This window comes from Aquarana catesbeiana, linkage group LG03 (assembly GCF_042186555.1).
Source record: "Aquarana catesbeiana isolate 2022-GZ linkage group LG03, ASM4218655v1, whole genome shotgun sequence".
NCBI classification, from domain to species: domain Eukaryota; kingdom Metazoa; phylum Chordata; class Amphibia; order Anura; family Ranidae; genus Aquarana; species Aquarana catesbeiana.
This window is the reverse complement of record NC_133326.1, coordinates 562,652,716-562,671,992: the sequence shown is the minus strand read 5'-3', so window position 1 is coordinate 562,671,992 and position 19,277 is coordinate 562,652,716. Positions and strand designations below refer to the sequence as shown.

The following is a 19,277-nucleotide window of genomic DNA, read 5'->3' as shown; positions in this document are numbered from 1 at the left end:
GCTAGTGGAATGGTGACAAACTTTTACCGTTAAAAATCTCCATAGGTGACGTTTAAAAAAATTCTACAGGTTGCATGTTTTGAGTTACAGAGGAGGTCTTGGGCTAGAATTATTGCTCTCGCTCTACCGATTGCGGTGATACCTCACATGTGTGGTTTGAACACCGTTTTCATATGCGGGAGCTGCTCACGTATGCGTTTGCTTCTGCACGCGAGCAGGTATTTATTTTACCTTTTATTTTTTATTTTTACACTGTTCTCTAAAAAAAAAAAAAAATTGTGTCACTTTTATTCCTATTACAAGGAATGTAAACATCCCTTGTAATAGAAAAACAGCATGACAGGACCTCTTAAATATGAGATCTGGGGTCAAAAAGACCTCAGATCTCAAATTTACACTAAAATGCAATAATAATAATAATTTAAAAAAAAGTCTCTTTAGGAGCTATAGGCGGAGGTGACGTTTTGACGTCGCTTTCGCCCTGCAATGGTATGGAGACGGGTGGGGGCCATCTTTCCCTCACTCATCTCCATACCACACACTAAAGAGGATTCGATCGCCTCCGCCACTACCGACAGCTCTGGTGTGTGGCAGAGGGCAGAGGGAAAAGTGATCTCACGGCAGAGACTTTTATGTGAAAGCGGACCGCCCACCGAAGAAGAGGATACTGGGGTTATGGTGGTTCGATGCTGCCATAACAACGATATCCCTCTTCAAAGTACCGACATACAAGGATGGCGGACGGTCTGTAAGTTGTTAAAGGAGCTGCAGGAATATCTGGCAAGTACTGGCTGTGTGGTACATGTGACAACAATCTCCCGTATTTTTCATATGTCTGGGCTATGGGGTAGAGTGGCAAGACGGAAGCCTTTTCTTATGAAGAAAAATAGCCAAACCCAGCTAAATATTGCAAAAAACATCTGCAGTCTCCCAAAAGCATGTTGAAAATTGTGTTATGGTCTGATGAAACCAAGGTTGAACTTGGCATGGTGGTGGTAGCATCATGCTTTGGGACTGTTTTTCTTCAGCTGGAGGCCTTAGTCAAGGTAGAGGAAATAATGAATAGTTCCAAATACCAGTCAATATTGGCACAAAATCTTCAGGCTTCTGCTAGAAAGCTGAACATGAAGAGGAACTTCATCTTTCAGCATGACAACGACCAAAGCATACATCCAAATCAACAAAGGAATGGCTTCACCAGAAGATGACTAAAGTTTTGGAATGGCCAAGCCAGAGCCCAGACCTGAACCCACAGTGTAGCATGACCACGCAATTGTCATTCAAATTGCGACAGCGCTGAAAGCTGAAAATTGGCCTGGGCGGGAAGGTGTCTATGTGCCTGGTATTGAAGTGGTTAAGGGTGGGCACACTTATGCAACCAAATTATTTTATTTTTTTTTTTTAATTTCTACTTCCCTCCACCTAAAAGATTTCAGTTTGTTGTTCAACTGAGTTGTACAGTTTATAGGTCATATTAAAAGATGGAAAAACTTCTGAAATGATTTTTCTTTGTCTCATTTTTTTTACATCACAGAAACCTGATATTTTAACAGGGGTGTGTAGACTTTTTATATGCACTGTGCAGAATTATTTTGCTGTTGTGGGTTTAGTAACACTTTAACTAATTCTAAGTGTTTAAAACATCAGTTAGTGCTCTCCTCAGGTCTCAAACTCAATTCTCATGCCCTGTACACACGATTGGACATTTTCCGAGGGATTTTGGCTCAAACTTGTCTTGCATACAGACGGTCGCACAAAGTTGTTGGAAAATCTGATCATTCTGAACGCGGTGACATAAAACACATACGTCGTGACTATAAACGGGGCAGTAGCCAATAGCTTTTGTCTCTTAATTTATTCTGAGCATGCGTGGAACTTTGTGCGTCGGATTTGTGTACACACGATCGGAATTTATCCAATCAGATTTTGTTGTCGGAAAATTTTATATCCTGCTCTCAAACTTTGTGTGTCGGAAATTCCGACGGAAAAAGTCCAATGGAGCCCACACACGATCGGAATTTCTGACAACACAATCCGATCGCACTTTTTCCGCCACAAAATCCGACCGTGTGTACAGGGCATTAGAGTAACAAAAAAGTAAAATGCCTTTACATACTCCTGCTCATTATTGGGTTAGTTCATCTTTACAATACAATTGCCCACACATTTCAGCATCCCCAGTACCTTAAAAAAAAAAAACACTGCTCAGGTTTTGAAAACTGTATTTTTCAATTCCATACCTGGAGGTCAAGCATCCCTCTCCCACTCTTGTACAAAAAACTCCTAGGTATGCAAACCCTCCGTCCTGCCTAGATTAGAGGACGTGCTGAATTGCTCAGCTTTATAGAACAAGTGCTCTGGTTCAACACCCATGCTTGTGCAATGAATGCTCTCCCCTCTGTTGCACAAGGCTGAGCTCAGCCACTGCTGTAACAGAGGGGGAGACAGCACACTGCATGGGTTTTGAATAAGCTGGAGCGCTTGTTCCTGTGATGCGGGCACCATGTCCCCTATGTACGGCATATCTTGCCATTAGGCAGGGTAGGGGAATGGTTGTCTACCTAGGAGTTTTTAGGACAGGCTTGGGAGAGTCTGTGCATGGCCTACAGGTATGACATTGAAAAGATATCTCTATTTAGAAACCTGAGCAGTGTTTGTTTTTTATTTATTTAGTTTATTAGGGATGCTGGAATTCATGAGTAAATTTTATTGTAAAGGTGAACTAACCCTTTAAAGCAATTGTAAACAATCACCTTGTAAAACAACCCATTCAGTTTAAAATAAAATTGAAAGGCAAAACATGTTTGTATAGATATAAAAAAACACATTATAAATACCTTTTTTGCCTTTTTTTATAAGTGATCACATTCCCTCTGTTCTCAGCTGCATAAGAGCTGGGGGAGGAGAAGCAGCAGCACACTGAGCTTCCCAGTGAATGGCTGTGCAGCGTGGGCATGTCAGGACAAGTCTGATCATTGGAGGAGAGTACACAGAGTTCCCAGCATAGCTAGAGAACTGACCACAGTGTGCTCTCCTGCTTAGTGTGGTCAGTTTTTAATAGGAAAGCAAGGGAACTAGCAGGAAGACCAGGGATTTCACACAAAGGAAGCAATACAAAGGGAACAGGAGACTTTCTCATACAAGTACATGGTACAGCAGGCCCATATCAGGAATATGACGTGTTGGGGTAACAAACTCTTTAAAATGTTTCACAATCCAGCTAGGTAAGCTTCTCTCCTTGCCTCTGTGTCAGTCAACTCTTCCTCAATCATTAATTACTAGCAAGCATAAAGTAAGTAATAAAAAAAAAAAAAAATAGTAAATAACAAATCCTTAGGCCCTAGGACAGGAAATCAAGATGCTAAAAAGAAAGATAACTAATGAATGCTGACACAGCTCCAGCCAGCAGCACAATGGCGACTTATGTGGCAGTGTAGAATACAAGTTTTAGCTCAAATCTATTCTGTGGGTGTCGCCATATCAATAACCACAACACCACTCAAACGCGTTTCGATAAGACTGCCTGTCTCTAGGCATTTTTTAAATCTCTCTGTTGCCCTGGGAATGAGAATTGAGTTTTAGAGGATTGAGTCCTCACTCATTGTTTGTTTTAAGGATTGATCATTTTCGTTATGGCAGCTGCTGTTAGGCCCCTTTCACAAGGACTCAACTGGACCCTCCATTCTCCTCTTTGGGTAATCGGATGTACACGGACACCCGGCTACCTCCGACCAATAAAAACAAACAGAAGGGGGATTCATTCCCCTCTGACTGCCCGAATCGGATGGCAGTTGGGTGTAAGAAGACAGCTGGTCTTTTTACATCAAACTGCCCATAGAGGAGAGCAGGGTGTGTCCGTGTCAGCTCTGCATATGCAGAGCGGTCACGGACCTGTCATGCAATAGCTCCTGTCCGCTCAGCAGGGGATCAGCAGATGTATCCTTTGCTGAGCAAAACTGGATCTGGCCCATGTGAAAAGGGTCTTATTACTTGTGTTCTTTTACTACACTGAAGTCTGTAGCTTGTATACTTTGTTCTAAATGCTGTCTTCTTGCAGGTGAAGGCAGGCCTAGGAGTGAACCTGATTGGTCTGAGTATCATCATGGTGGCTATTAACACCTGGGGCATCAGCCTCTTTCAGCTGGACACATTCCCAGAATGGGCAATGATTCACAACACCACAGAGCACCTGTGAGCCGGCCTGGGTACCCGGGGTCGACCGGGACTACTGGAACATCTGTGTCGCAATAGCAGAACAGAGAGCACCAGAGAGTTCCCAACAGGCCTGCGAGAGAGCTGCACACCAAAGGACAACTCATTTTCACCGACAGCTGCTGTCTGCTTTTGTATGACCTAAATGTAATCCCTTTACATTCCCCCCCCCCCATTACACCAGTTTGTAGGGGCCCATTTTTTAGTGTCCATGTAGCATTTTAAAGGATTCTATCAAAATGCAAAACACCAGTGTGAAAAGCCTCAGAACAGGTTGTTTCTCCACCCTGGACATGATGCTTCTATCTTATACTTCTTACATGGGTATTCTGCTTTTTAACAGGGTCCCTTTTAAGCAGACTGAATAGAATAGTAAATTATGACATTAATTTCTAGTTTCAAAATGCATAGAAACCTAAAACAAGCATATTTGTCTATGCAGAACAAAGCAACAGGTTTGATGTAATCGGGTAAGTCCCCAGCATACTGTCTCCTTGCTCCCGCACCACTCCATGCAGCCATTTAAAGTAAACCAGTCATCAGAAACATGCCGCCACCACTGGTCTCTCCTCTCCTGCAAATGCTAGCTCCTTGGCTATCATGCTGATCCACTTGCTTCAGTACTTTGAATCACTGACCTGGAACAGGAATGCAGACAAAGTCTTGTTTTCTTACTTTTCCAACTTTTTTGATTTGCATATTTATTCCAGGTCAGTGAATCTTAAAATATTACAGACACTATCAGTCATAAGCCAGTCAACCAGAAATTTTGTGAGGAGTCCATTTTTCAATTATGACAGGTTTATTTAATGCTTGCAGTTCCTGGGGGAAACCACTGCTCCAGACTTCCTCTGCCCAATGGGTCCAGTGACTAATGTAGTCACACGTCACATGGTCTCTAGTGAAGAAGTTTGGGGTGAGTTAAGTTTGGCAAACCAGCTCTACTTAAAACACTGATCCTCCCCTATGTCACATGACCATCTTAGCTCTTTTTCCAGGAAAGGCATTAAACAAAGGCTTTTGCTGACTATGGGTCTACAAAACAAAATACAGCCATGGCCAAAAATTGAGAATTACACAAATATTAATTTACACAAAGTCTGCTGCCTCAGTTTTTATGATGGCAATTTGCATATACTCCAGAATGTTATGAAGAGTGATCAGATGAATTGCAATTAATTGAGAAGTCCCTCTTTGCTATGAAAATGAACTTAATCCCTTAAAACACATTTTCACTGCATTTGTGAAGAAGGCTTCAGGGTGTCTAAGAACGTCCAGCAAGTGCTAGAACCATCTCCTACAGTTGATTCAGCTGTGGGATCGGGGCACCACCAGTGCAGAGCTTACTCAGGAATGGCAGCAGGCAGGTGTGAGGGCATCTACACGCACAGTGAGATGGAGACTTTTGGAGGATGGTCTGGTGTCAAGAAGGGCAGCAAAGAAGCCACTTCTCTCCAGGAAAATCTTTAGGGACGGACTGATATCCTTCACATGGTACAGGTGCTGGACTGCTGAGGACTGGAGTAAAGTAATTTTCTCTGATGAATCCCCTTTCCAATTGTTTGGGGCATCCGGAAAAAAACCTTGTCCAGAGAAGAAAAGGTGAGCGCTACTATCAGTCCTGTATCATGCCAACAGTAAAGCATCCTGAGACCAATCGTGTGGGGTTGCTTCTCAGCCAAGTGCACGCTCTCACAACTTTGCCTAAGAACACAGCCATAAATAAAGAATGATACAAAAACATCTTTCGAGAGCTTTTTCCAACCATCCAAGAACAGTTTGGTGACAAACAATGCCTTTTCCAGCATGAAGGAGCACCTTGCCATAAGGAAAAAGTGATAACTAAGTGGCTTGGGGAACAAAACATCAAAATTTTGGGTCCATGGCCAGGAAACTATCCAGACCTTAAGCCCATTGAGAACTTGTGGTCAATCCTCAAGAGATGGGTGAGCAAAAAAATCCCCCCACAAATTATGACAAACACCAAGCATTGGTTTTGCAAGAATGGGTTGCCATCAGTCAGGATGTGGCCCAGAAGTTGATTGACATCATGCCAGGACGAATTGCAAAGGTCTTGAAAAAGAAGGGTCAACACTGCAAATATTGACTCTTTGCATAAACTTCTTGTAATTGTCCATAAAAGCCTTTGACACTTATGAAATGGTTGTAGTTATACGTCAGTATACCATAGTAACATCTGACAAAAAGATCTAAAAACACTGAAGCAGCAGAATTTGTGAAAATTAATATTTGTGTCATTCTCAAAACTTTTGGCCATGGCTGAAGGTAAAGTCAGGAAGAATTTCACACTACAGTGGAGCTGTGTTGTGTTGAGTCACAGATCAGTGCCTTGCTCCCCATCAATGAAAACCTGGCTGTTCTAGAGCCATGGAAAACGAAGCTTACTTGTTTTGTAAATACTATTGTTTTAAATGATCATTATCTCAAAGTCCCCTAGTTATGAGGACATTGCTGGAGAAGGTCGAGAGCATCATGGAAACTAAGCTTGGTTTTAGTTAAGTTAATGAGGTGCTTAACAAGAGGCCACACATGGTAGCTAAAATTTAAAGGTCTGCATATATACCCATCAAAAAACAGAGCAGGGAGAGCCAGACAGATATTGAAATCTATAAATAGTTTATTGTTACCCATTAAATATTCAACACGTTTTAGATTTTCTAAAGGGGCTTCCTTCTTCACAGCTAAAACAGTGGTCCGAGCAACAGCAGATCAGTTTTTTGTTGCTCTACATCTTTACAGTAAAGCTAAATCCTATCACTGAAATCTGACATCATTTCTAACATGTTAATGAAATTTGAAGCCATGTTCAAGCTTTGTAAAATCTGCAGCTTTCATTAAAACAATCCCTGGTGAACATACCACAGAGGTCCCTGTTCAGACACTTCCTATTATGGGGTAACAACTCTCTATCCCTGTCTCCCAATTGCGCTCCTGCAATGCTGCATGTACCCCTGGTGGATTCTAAAAGAAGTCGTGCCGACACACATGGTGCAGACATGGTCTACAACTGTCACTAGCAAAAAGCTGGTGGAAAGCAATGATATGCAGACAAGAAGGGGCTGAAAGGGATCAGCAGCTTGGAGATGAAGGAAAAAAATGAAAACATTATAGCAAAATAAAAAATACGATGTGAATGTATAATATATATGTAAAGTGCTGCGTAAATTGATGAGCTATAAAGGTACCTGTAATAATAAATTATAGGTGTTTATAATATACAGTGTTTTACCAAACCTTCATCCAGTTAGGGTTTAGCGGTGCCTAAAGCCCTGATGAAAGGGGGCCTTTTAATCCTCTTGCTGCCACCAACACCCTGATGTTTCCCTAATGCTATCATATAGGGAGGTTGTCATAGGGCCATTGTTCAATTAACTTTAAAAGCCATTACATCTCATCAATTTAAAGTATTGCCTATAGACAATTTAGGACACTGTAGGTTGTCACCATTTCACTGGCACGTGCACTTTTAAAACTTGACATGTTTGGTATGTATTTACTCAACAAAACCCCATCTATTATATTTTACCAACTAATTGGGGGGAATTAACAAAGTTGTGGAAGCACCATGCTTTCATGACTTCTAAACCTAGAAAAGGAGCAGATGTTGCTCATAATAACACCATCCCACCTGGCCTATAGTGGATTGACGGCCAGATGGTGGCTATACCGTTCTGATTGGACGTCATATGACAGACTTCAGAATGGGGCACGCAGCGTGGCAATCAGTGATGCGCAGTGTCCCTTAGACACAGTGCATCACTCATCATGGTAAAGAGCCTATGACATAGGCTCTTTAACATGTGATCTGCTGAATCCAACCACAGTGTAAATAGGAAATGCTGGTTATCAGCATTCCTTTCCTCACGCTGACAACGCAAGAGGAGAGCCGATAAGCAGCATTCCTCAGTGAGGACATCTGCCCTGATAATCAGTGCAGCCCCATCAGTGCTGCCCTTCAGTTGATGCCTGTCAGTGCAGCATATTAATGCTTCCTCATCAGTGACCTTCAGTGCAGCCTCATCAGCACACATCAGTGATTAATTACCACCAAAAGAAAGCACTATCTGTCTCAAAAAAAAAAAAAAAAAAAATTAAAAAATAAATAAATGTTCTTTGGGTACAGTGTTGCATGACTGCACAATTGTCATTCAAACCGCGACAACACTGAAAGCTGAAAACTGGCCTGGGCAGGAAGGATGTGAAAGTGAAGAAAGAAAAACATGCGGTACATCCAAAGATGTCAGTAACTTTTGAATGGATATCGCATAAAGGTAAATACTTTTATCTTTGGATGTGCTGCACATTTTTCCCTTTCTTCAAAAGTATCCAGACACCCAGGTTTGCCTTGACAGCTCGGGATCTTGCATTTAGAGCGGTGTGTACTCAATACACTTTTCTAGGGGGTAACAGTCCTCTGTATTGAAGTTAGAGCTGCACAATTAATCGTTAAGAAAATATATGTATACACACACACACAGTTTATCATTTGGCTCTTTTAGATCAAAAGAAAGAGCTTTAGTCTGTAAATGAGGTCAGTTTAACCACTTAAAGCAGGGATCTGAAACTGGTGGCCCTCCAGCTGTTGCAGAACTACAATTCCCACGAGGCATTGCAAGGCTGACAGTTACAAACATGACTCCTATAGGCAGAGGCATGATGGGACTTGTAGTCCCGCAACAGCTGGAGGGCCGCTAGTTTGAGACGCCTGACTAAAAGACTAAACCTTTTTCTGACACTTGTTGCTTACAAGTTAATATCAGTATTTTTTGCTAGAAAATGTAGAACTTCCAAACATTTTATATATATATTTTTTTTAGCAGAGACCCTAGAGAATAAAATGGCGGTTGTTGCAATATTTTATGTCACACTGTATTGGCACAACAGTCTTTCAAACGCAATTTTTTGGGGAACAATACACTTTAATGAATATAAAAAAAAAAAAAAAAAAAAAAAAGGGGCGATTCTCGTTTTACCCAGAATCATGCAGCTCTAATTGAAGTGTTTACCAAAAGGGCACAAGCCCCTTTATTTGTTGGGAGCAGTCAGTTCTCTGTTCTGCCGTGTCCATGACGGTCACAGCACAGAGAACAAAGAGCTGGAGCTGCATGCTCTAATCTCTGTTCATCCCCTTCAGGCTCTGCTCATGAAGTGTTTTGCTTGCATGGGCAGAGAAAGGAATGTTAGCTGTCTGCTGAGAACTCCCATTCCATATTAACAAGGTCAAACCTGGCAGGAATTTGCAGCAGCTTTTTTAAACAGGTGAAGACTTACACTAGTTTATATTTAAAGTGATTGTAAACTCTTTTTTTTCCCTATAAAAATAACAAACATATTATACTTACCTGCTCTGTCGCAGTGGATTTGCACAGAGCAGTCCAAATCATCCTCTTCTCTGGTCCCTCTTCAGTGATCCTGGCCCCTTGCTCCTATTCAGTGACCCCACAGCAAGCAGCCAGCTATGGGGGCACCCGAGCCACAGTTCCCTGTGTCTATTCAGAGCCACGACCCGGACCTGCCCCCTCTCAGAAAATGCATTAAGATAACACACCTTCTGCCTTTACAACTCCTTTAACACTGAAATAGAAACTGGAGCATGTGGCGCAGATATACCTGAAAAAGGTCTACCTGCTCGGTTAATGTGGCACGTGCCACTTTTTACAGTTTCGTGCACCATTATAATGATGCAGGAAGCATCCCCAGATTGAGTAATAGATTTCTGTGCACTAAAGTTAACTTTACTGTAATTTTTTTTTCTGAAAATATGGGTTTGATAAACAACTGTGCTAATATCATGTAACATAAAAAAAATAAACAACCATAATTTTAATTTTCCAGGGTCTCCATCTTTTATATATTTTGGGGGAATGTTACTGATCATCAAGCCTAAAATGTGTGCAAAAATTTAAAGAAAAACAAAAAAAAACTGGCAGCAGATGTGAAACCTGAAAATGCATTGAATTTTTAACATTACATTATTATATCTGGACTTAAATGACTTTGATGCATTGATCCAAGAGGCTGTTTCCTGTGTAATTGAGTGCTCCCTTTTGGAAACCTCTACATCAGAAGTTCCTCTCCACTGTGATAAAAAAAAAAAAAAAGCCAAATTGGGGAATCCAGAGCTCCAAAACTCTGATCTTTGTATGACCTGTCAGTTATGGTGACAGCATAAGCATTATTTATGTTATTACACAAAGGGCTGTACTGTTTAGAACTCACAATTCACAGTGATCATTTTCTAATGTAAACAAATGACACCTTGTTTTTATGGTAAGTTATCAAACTTTATTAAACCCTCTAAAGCTAAAAGCATCAGTTATCTTTCGAAAGATGCAGCCTAAAGTTTATCTAGGTTTTCCGATCGCAGAGTCAATCGTAATATGCACTCTGTTGGGGCAAGGGGGTAGGATGACCCACAAAAGACATTTCTGCTGGAAAGAATGTCAACACTGACTAATATAGTTCCCGAGTGCGTACGTCCTCAATGTCATCTGCCCCAAGGATCTTATAGATATATAGAGATGTAGACCAGAGACACAGGGATTCCTGGCCAAGATGCAGCACTAAGACTTGTCGCTCGGGGGTTTCTTTTTAGCTTCTAGATCTTTCTTGAAGTTTTCAAATTTTTTTGATAGGTCAGGCACCTTAAGAAGAAGAGGAAAGAAAAAAGGATTAATGAGAAACCAAGTCATTGCAATGAGTTTTAATCTTATTTAAAGGAATTTGATGCCACTTTTATTCGCTGTGCCACATTTTCAGGACCTTGTTGTGCAAGCACTACACCATGTGGTGATCTGTGTCAGGAAATGCAGTCAGCACCCTCACTGAACAAAAACAATTACAGGTGGTTTACACTGAATGTGTACAAAGCTCTTTGTACATGCTTGCAATAATATGGGTAGAAAGGGGGAGTTCGAAGACAAACCCTGTGCCATGTTATTAGGCTACATGCACATGGTTATATGGAGTTTTGCAATGTTGGCAGCAAGATCCTGCATTTAAGTTGTTCAAACGCCGTGTGCATGTAACATTTGTATAATATTTACATGCATAGTGTAAAAAATTTTAAAGCGATGCCTATGGAGATTTTGTCGCCATTCCATGAGTGTGCGCAATTATAAAGCATGACATGTTAGGTATCAATTTAATTGGCGTAATATTTTTCACATTATAAAAAAAAAAAATGGATGTTAACTTGTAAAGAACAAATGCTGGGAATAGGTTTGGTCCTTAAATGGTAATGCAGCCTATTGGTTGCTAGAAAGCAGACGGTAATGGACGCCTAGCATCTTGTGTTACTAGGATGCAGGCAGCAATTGTTGCTTAGCATTCTTAGCTGCTAGGATGCAGGCAGCTATTGCCACCTAACATTGTTCCTTGCTGGGATGCCAGTGGCTTCGATACAGTACATTTACACTCCACGCATGTAAACATTTACATGCAAACAGCATTAAATAAGGTCCATATGTAGACCCGAAAAATGCAGAGATTTTTCTGTTTTGATTTTACAGATTTGAATGCGGCATGACTTTACTGATCTTTATGCAGCTGTATACATGGGCACACAGAAAACCCATACACCTGCATTCAGATCCAAAAAATAAACAATGTTAGAGACATTCACAGTATGGACACACATACTGTATATGGAAAATCCCTTAAAAGGGGAACCAGTCACCAGGGCACAGTGACAGGGTCTCTTGATAGGCAAACCCTGATACTTACCTTCCCTGTGCTTCTGCAGCACCTTGTTCACCTGCAGAAACAGGGTTAGAAGCCAGCATGTCAGAATTTACACACGTCCATTGACCTCCTCTCCAAACCCCCATGAGTGTGCTCAGGATTAATGACTGGCTGCTCCGTTGTTCACTGCGGGAGGAAGGGGAGCATGTGACCTTCTCCCCTATATCTGGAAAGTATGGTATTTATTCAGCCCTCTAACATAATTAAAAAGGTCTACAAAGTGACAGTTTAAGACTAAAGATTCCTGGGATTATTTACTTATATACACACACAAACTACTATGCAAATGTTTTGGGCAGGTGTAAAAAAATGCTGTAAATTAAGAATGTGTTCAGAAATGTTAGAAGTGTCAATAGTTTATTTTTTATCAATGAACAAAATGGAAAGTAAATGAACAGAAGAGAAATCCAAATCAAAATTTGATGTGACCACCCTTTCCCCTCAAAACAAATTCTTCTAGGTACACTTGCAGTTTTTGAAAGAACTCGGTAGGTTGTTCCAAACATCTTGGAGAACTAACAATATCTTCTGTGGATGTAGGCTGCCCCAAATCCTTCTGTCTCTTCATGTAATCCCAGACAGACGAGATGTTGAGAACAGGGCTCTGTGGGGGCCAAACCATCACTTCCAGGACTCCTTGTTCTTTACTCTGCAGATATTTCTTAATGACATTGGCTGTATGTTTGGGGTGGTTGTCCTGCTGCAGAATAAATTTGGAGCCAATCACACACCTCCCAGATGGTAAAGCATGATGGATAAGTATCTGCCTGTATTTCTCAGCATTGGGGACACCATTGATCCTGACCAAATCTCCAACTCCATTTTCTGCACCCCAGTGGCTATGATTTTGTGCATGGTTAAGTCGCTTAACCTTGTTTCCATGTCAGAGGTGTGGCATTTTGGCCACAATTATTCCATGAATACCACTTCTGTAGACAGTAGATGGGTGTACTGGGTCCCACCAGTTCTGTGCTGAAGGCAATGCTGGACATTCCGATGTTGAAGGGAAGTAAGCATGATGGGCCTTTCATCTGCTGCATGAAGTTTCCTTGGCCAACCACTACATCTACAGTCATCAACGCTGTCCGTTCCTCAAAGAAACTTGAGCAGCCCATCTTGAAGCCTCAGTCCGCTTTGAAATCTTTTAAGAGACCCTGCTGATACAGTTCAACTACCTTGGGTCTTGTTACTGTGGTCTGTCTTGCTATGGTTTATGACCTGTAACATGAAACAGTCTTCCACAACCTCACCTTAGCAAAGTTTGGCTGTTCCTCACCCAGTTTTAACCCTCCTACACAGCTGTTTTTGTTTTAGGTCATGACTGTTTGAACCTACATATGAAATTATTAATACCTGACTCCAATCCTACAAAATACTTGACTTTGTGCAAGTTTACAAAGTGTGCTGGTTTAAAGCCAAAATGGTAGTCACACCAGATATTGATTCAAGTTAGTTTTCTTCCGTTTGCTCATTTTGTAAATAGGATTAAAATAAACAAACAAAATATATATTTTTGAAAGCATTCTTACTTTACAGCATTTCTTCACACCTGCCTAAAACACTTACACCGTATTGTACAATACTCAATACAAAAAGATACATTACCAGAATTGCTGTGATAGTTCCGTTAAAAGTGATAGATGGACTGAAATACATGTTCCCCCATACCTGGAAGTACTGGTTACCTAACAGAGCTCCAATAAGTAAAGAAGCTATAAAGTGTCACTTAAGTGGCAGCTATGAGTCTGCTGACATCACATCCAAGATGATGGCTCCCAGCAGCAGTCTGAGATCTTTTGGATGTCTACACAAGGGAGGCTTTTACAGAAAAAGAACATTCCTAAAATATGTTAAACCCACATTTAATCTTATGGGAAGATTTTAGCTGAAATAAATAGCCTAGCGACGGTGTATGTCGCAGCCAAAATGTTTCTCTTATTTTTAGACAGTGTGGGAAACGGTTAAATTTATATTGCTATCCAGTGCTTTTTAACCCTGCTTCACTTTATCAAACTTTTGGCTTTAGACATACTTAAAAAAAAAAAAATTAAATAAAAAAAAAAATTACAAAAAAAACCTAAGACTATAAAATTATATGTAAAGAGAAACCTACAGTGGATATAAAAAGTCTACACACCCCTGGTAAAATATCAGGTTTCTGTGATGTAAAAAAAGATAAATCCTTTCAGAACCTTTCCCACCTTAAGCCCAGATTCACACTTGTGCGAACATAGACATCCCATGAGATTTGCACCCACACCGCGGTGCCGATCGCATGCGATATCTGTGCAATGCGAGTTTAGCAATACAGTTGCATGGCTGAACTCGCATTGGATTCACAGGAAAATATTGCAGGGACTTTTTTTTTCCCACCAACGCGATCTGATTTCTGTGCGAGTTCACACTGCGATCTATGAACCGATCTGGGGGTGTCATTAACATTGTATTGACACCCACAGCAGCTCGCAGAGGGCAGTGGGAACTGCCTGCGGGAGAGAACCGGGAACAGGCACTGAAGCCTTTTCTTACGAAGAAAAACATCCAGGCCTGGCTACATTTTGAAAAAACACATCTGAAGTCTCCCAAAAGCATGTGGGAAAGTGTGTTATGGTCTGATGAAACCAAGGTTGAACTTTTTGGATATAATTCCAAAAGATAGGTTTGGCGCAAAAACACCACATCACCAAAAGAACACAATACCCACCGTGAAGCATGGTGGTGGCAGCATCATGCTTTGGGGCTGTTTTTTCCTTCAACTGGAAGAGGGTCAAGGCAGAGGGAATTATGAACAGTTCCAAATACCAGTCAATACTGGCACAAAACCTTCAGGCTTCTGCTAGAAAGCTGAACATGAAGAGGAACTTCATCTTTCAGCATGACAATGGCCCAAAGCATAAAGCATGGTATCCAAATCAACAAAGGAATGGCTTCACCAGAAGCCTACACAAGTGTGTGTAGACTTTTTATATCCATTGTATTCCTAATGGAAATAAGCTGTATTTTCAACTTTAGAGAATATTACGTACATTTATACATGTGACCAAACATTAAAGCGGTATTAAACCCAAAACAAAAATGTATTATATTGCAGCGTACCAATCATTAGATGTGGTGGCTGTATTTGTTTTTTAGGCTTGGCCACTTCATGAGCCTGTTGCCAGTTTTCCAGTTTTCTTTCCTTGGAACACTGTAGAACCAGAGCTGCAGTTTTGGAGCTGTTCAGACCTAGTTGGGCAGCCATTACAATTTGGCCCTTGTCAAAGTCACTCAAACCATTACAAGTACCCATTTTTCTTCTTTCGACACATCAACTTCAGGGAAATGTTCACTTGCTGCCTAATATATTCCACCCACCTTCAGGTGTCATTGTAACAAGATAATCAAAGCTATTCACTTTACTGGTCAGTAGTCATAATGCTATGGCTGATTGTTGTACTGTATATAGAGCTGTAGGGTACAAACAGCAATGAAGGAACCATACAGACTGGCCACGCCTATACTGCATTCTTTTCCATAAAATACTAATAAAATCAGCACTCTGGTAAAACAAATACATAATCAACCTTTAAAGGGTTAGTTTACTCATAAGTGAAGTTTCAGATAAAAGGTGGGGCATGATGTGCAAAGTCACCCCTGGTATATTGTATGTCTTAGGCTACTTTCACACTGAGGTGCTTTGCAGTCGCTATAGCGCTAAAAATAGCTCCTGCAAAGCGCCCTGAAAGAGCCGCTCAATTCACTCCAATGTGAAAGCCTGAGGGCTTTCACACTGAAGCGGTGCGCTTGCAGGACGGTCAAAAAAGTCCTGCAAGCCGCATCTTTGCGGCGCTATCGGAGCAGTGTATTCACCGCTCCTAAAGCGCCCCTCCGCCTTTGCAAGCGGTTTTAACCCTTTTTTGGCCGCTAACAGGGGTTAACACCGCTCCACTAGCGGCCGAATAGCACCGCTTTACCGCCGACGCCCGCCCCAGTCTGAGAGTAGCCTTATACTCCAACTGTTTGATCTCCTACCCATAATTCCTGGCCTTGTTCCTGTTGACCTCGTAGTTCTGGGTGTCCCCACCCAACTTTGTGTGTCCCAGCTCTTCTTACATTCTCCATAATTTATAAAATCCAGCAGAGATCATGGGAGTGCCTCATAATGTGTCAGGTTAATAGCACAGAGATGGTGGAAATCCCTTAATGTGCACTACAGGTAAAGCAAGCTCACAAACTCAGTACTGGGATGGTAGAGCCCCTCATAATGGGCATAGTAGGTGTATAGACCAAGGGAACTCAGTGTAGGTATGGTGGAACCCCCCCCCATAATGGCATAGCAGGTGTACAGACCCAGGAACTCAGCATAAGGTTTGTGGGAATCCCTCATAATGGACACAGCAGGTATGCAGGCCTGGGAAAAGCACACTGATATCACTAACAGAAACGGTTAGGGGGGGGTTTAACCCTCTAGCATCTGCCAAACACTGAAAAATCACTTTAGGGTGGACTGACCATTTAAGCCCCACCTAATATTCCCAGATAAATTAGACAAGTACTCACCTCATATGTCTGAGCCAAGTACATTCCCACCACATTCCCTAAGGCAAACCCCAACTGAAAAGAGGAAACAAAAAGAGAAGAGAGACCATCATTGATAAGTACATCAGCTGTCTGTATACATAACAAGAAATCCATACCTCACCCAAAACAAAGTTTTAATGCCAGGATAAGGATACTTAAGCAAGCCAAAGATTATACATTTTTCATTCCTTCAACAACGGGTGTAAGGAAAGAGAATCGCTTGATACCCCAGCTGTGTTGATGGGAGAATCCCTCCCACTGCACTACTGTGCTTTGCTGGCAGGCAGCCTTCCCTGCCAGCAGAACACAAGGATCACTGCTAGTGGCTATAGCCACCTGCAGTGATCACATGCAAAAAATTTGATAGGCTGGTTGTACTGAAGTCGATTGATGGATTGACTTCAGTACAACCGGCCTGCCCATAGATGGATCGATATTGCTTAATCTGATTTCACTGCACACTGTGAGCTTTTGGCCCCTTACACACAGGCCGACCTGATTGGGTCCGCCTGTCTTTTTTTAAGAGGACCCAAACAGCCCTCGATGGAACAGCCTAGGTCAAAGGACACGTGTGTGCTGACACCCACCGACATTCGATCCTATCTGCTAAAAACAGACGGATGGGGATCCATTCGCCATCCCTCTGGCAGATCAGATTGGATGACAGTCAGATGGAAATAGACAGGCGGTCTATTTACATTGGACCGCCTACAGAGAAAAGCGGGCCATTTCCGTGTTCGCTCTGCATTAACAGAGCAAACATGGACCTGTCACCCGCCTGATCATTGGACAGATCCGCTGCCAGAGTCCACCTAATAGGAGCCTTTCGCAATGTGCATTAGAAGTTGCAACAAGACAGATACAGGTAAGGCTAGTAGGTAAGGCTGAATAAAGACAATAGTCCATCCAGTTCATCCTGTGTAGGTGTACGGGTGTCTGAAAAATACAGCCTGCCTCATTTCCTGGCCAGAAGACACCCAACATCTTCCAGCCCTTTCCTCCCTATTTATTTAAAAATGTTATTAGCATGTTGATGGGGTAGTGGGTGGGGATGACCAGGGAAAGTAAAATATAAGTAGATTAAACTTCAACTTTAAACCCAGGTTTACACTGTAGCAAACACAGACATCTCACGTGAGTCGCACCCGCACTGCGGTGCCGATCACATATGATGTCTGTGCAATGCGAGTTCAGCCATTTAGTTTGTATGGCTGAACTCGCATTGGATTAGCCTAAAAAATGTGCAGGGACTTTTTTTCCTCCGCACTGGAATCGAATCGCATGGGTGTTCAAACCCATGCGATCTAATTCCTGTCTGAAACCACAGTCCGCACTGCGAACTGATCTGGGGGTGTCATTACCATTGTATTGACACCCTCAGCGGTCGCAGAGGGCAGTGTGAACTGCCTGTGGGAGAGATGCGGGAACCAGTGCTGGAATCATGCTGGTTCCCACATCGCATAGGTGTGAACCCAGGCTAAAAAGGATAAGTTCACCTTTTTGGAACATATTCCAGCACATAACCTTCCTCACCCCCACAGTCGCTGTCAAATTTAAAAATGGGCGTGTCATTCATTCATAGGGATCTGTGACTCAAGAAACTACAAGTCCCATCTGCCAGTGCCCTCAATGGACTGCGAGGGCACTGATGGGTGTCTTCGTAGTTCATTCACAAGCCCTTCAGCTTTCAAACTGACAGTCCATAAAGGAGGTAGACAGCTGTAGGACTTGTCTGCAGGAGCCTGACATTGTACCCTCAATCCACTGATCTCAGGTGCAATGCTTAGCAGGCTCCTGGGGGGGGGGATAAAATAATAAGTGCATTCTTTTTCCCTAAAGGAAAACTTATCCTTTAACTCTCCCCCCACTCATTCAGAGAAAAAAAAAAACACAACAAGTAGCGATGAGACACTCAGGTTCCGTGAAAAGCGTTGTGCAACACAGGCTTAGCGTTCGTTCTCTAGGAGCAAGCAGAGGCATGTTAGAGTCTGATATAGATTGTGACTCTTCCCAAATCCTCCCAACACTGAAAAAAAAAAAAAAAGTTATTGGCTGGAGTTGGGTTTCAACGCAGGTGCAGATCATTACATGGGAGTTAAAAAAAAAAAAGGGAACACTTATAAAGGAATGAAGGGGATCTCAGTCCAAACAAGGAAACCTAAGAGCAAGGATGTGTACTCATAGACCTGTTTACATACATTGCTAAGGGATCCCTGCCTACAACATACACTGAGCTGCCATCCTACAACCTTGGCACTTTCCAGCCCAACCAGAGAAGGTTAGGTACTCTTCTTAAACTCCAATAACTCACCACGAACTGAAACATGATGCTCCCCCGACCTACACAAGCTTCAACTACTCCAGGGCACTCAACTTCCTACTTCCGCAGGAAGCTTCCCAGACGCCATTTTTATATAGGGCAATACAATTCAAGTTTGTAGGTTGCACTATGGGCGGTGGCGACATCTAGTGACCAATAGTGAGAATGCAGTATGATTTTTACCTGAAAGCGCACAATTAGCTGATAAACCATAGATGTAGAAGGCATTCACACTCTTAACAGGATACTGTTGTAGAGATGCAACTGAAAACTAGATTGGTAAACCTCTCCAGCATTATTTAATAAGAAATTACATGCCTAGCATTTTCAGTTCCAAGATGTGAAAATTATTATTTATTTTATTTTTTGCGCCTGTAAAGCATCTGAAAGAAGCCTCATCTGCAATCCCAAAGTGAAAGTC

The 19,277-nt window shown here is 42.0% G+C and overlaps 2 protein-coding genes across 2 annotated transcripts in view; one reads left to right on the top strand and one right to left on the bottom strand.

The window, feature by feature from the left end:
- The window catches only part of SLC13A4 (solute carrier family 13 member 4), a 111,271-nt gene extending 100,399 nt beyond the window's left edge, over positions 1-10,872 (top strand). The window contains exon 16 of the mRNA XM_073621799.1: positions 4,058-10,872. Within this exon, the coding sequence (XP_073477900.1) occupies positions 4,058-4,195 (138 nt within the window). The 3' untranslated portion in view covers positions 4,196-10,872. The remainder of the gene's footprint in view (positions 1-4,057) is intronic.
- On the bottom strand, positions 10,493-18,949 carry STMP1 (short transmembrane mitochondrial protein 1). Its single transcript, XM_073621802.1, has 3 exons — positions 18,848-18,949; positions 16,516-16,569; positions 10,493-10,877 (listed from the first exon to the last, which is right to left on the bottom strand). The coding sequence occupies exons 1-3, from the start codon at positions 18,860-18,862 to the stop codon at positions 10,797-10,799; spliced, it is 150 nt and encodes a 49-aa protein (XP_073477903.1). The 5' UTR covers positions 18,863-18,949; the 3' UTR covers positions 10,493-10,796.
- Between the last annotated feature and the right edge of the window lie 328 nt (positions 18,950-19,277).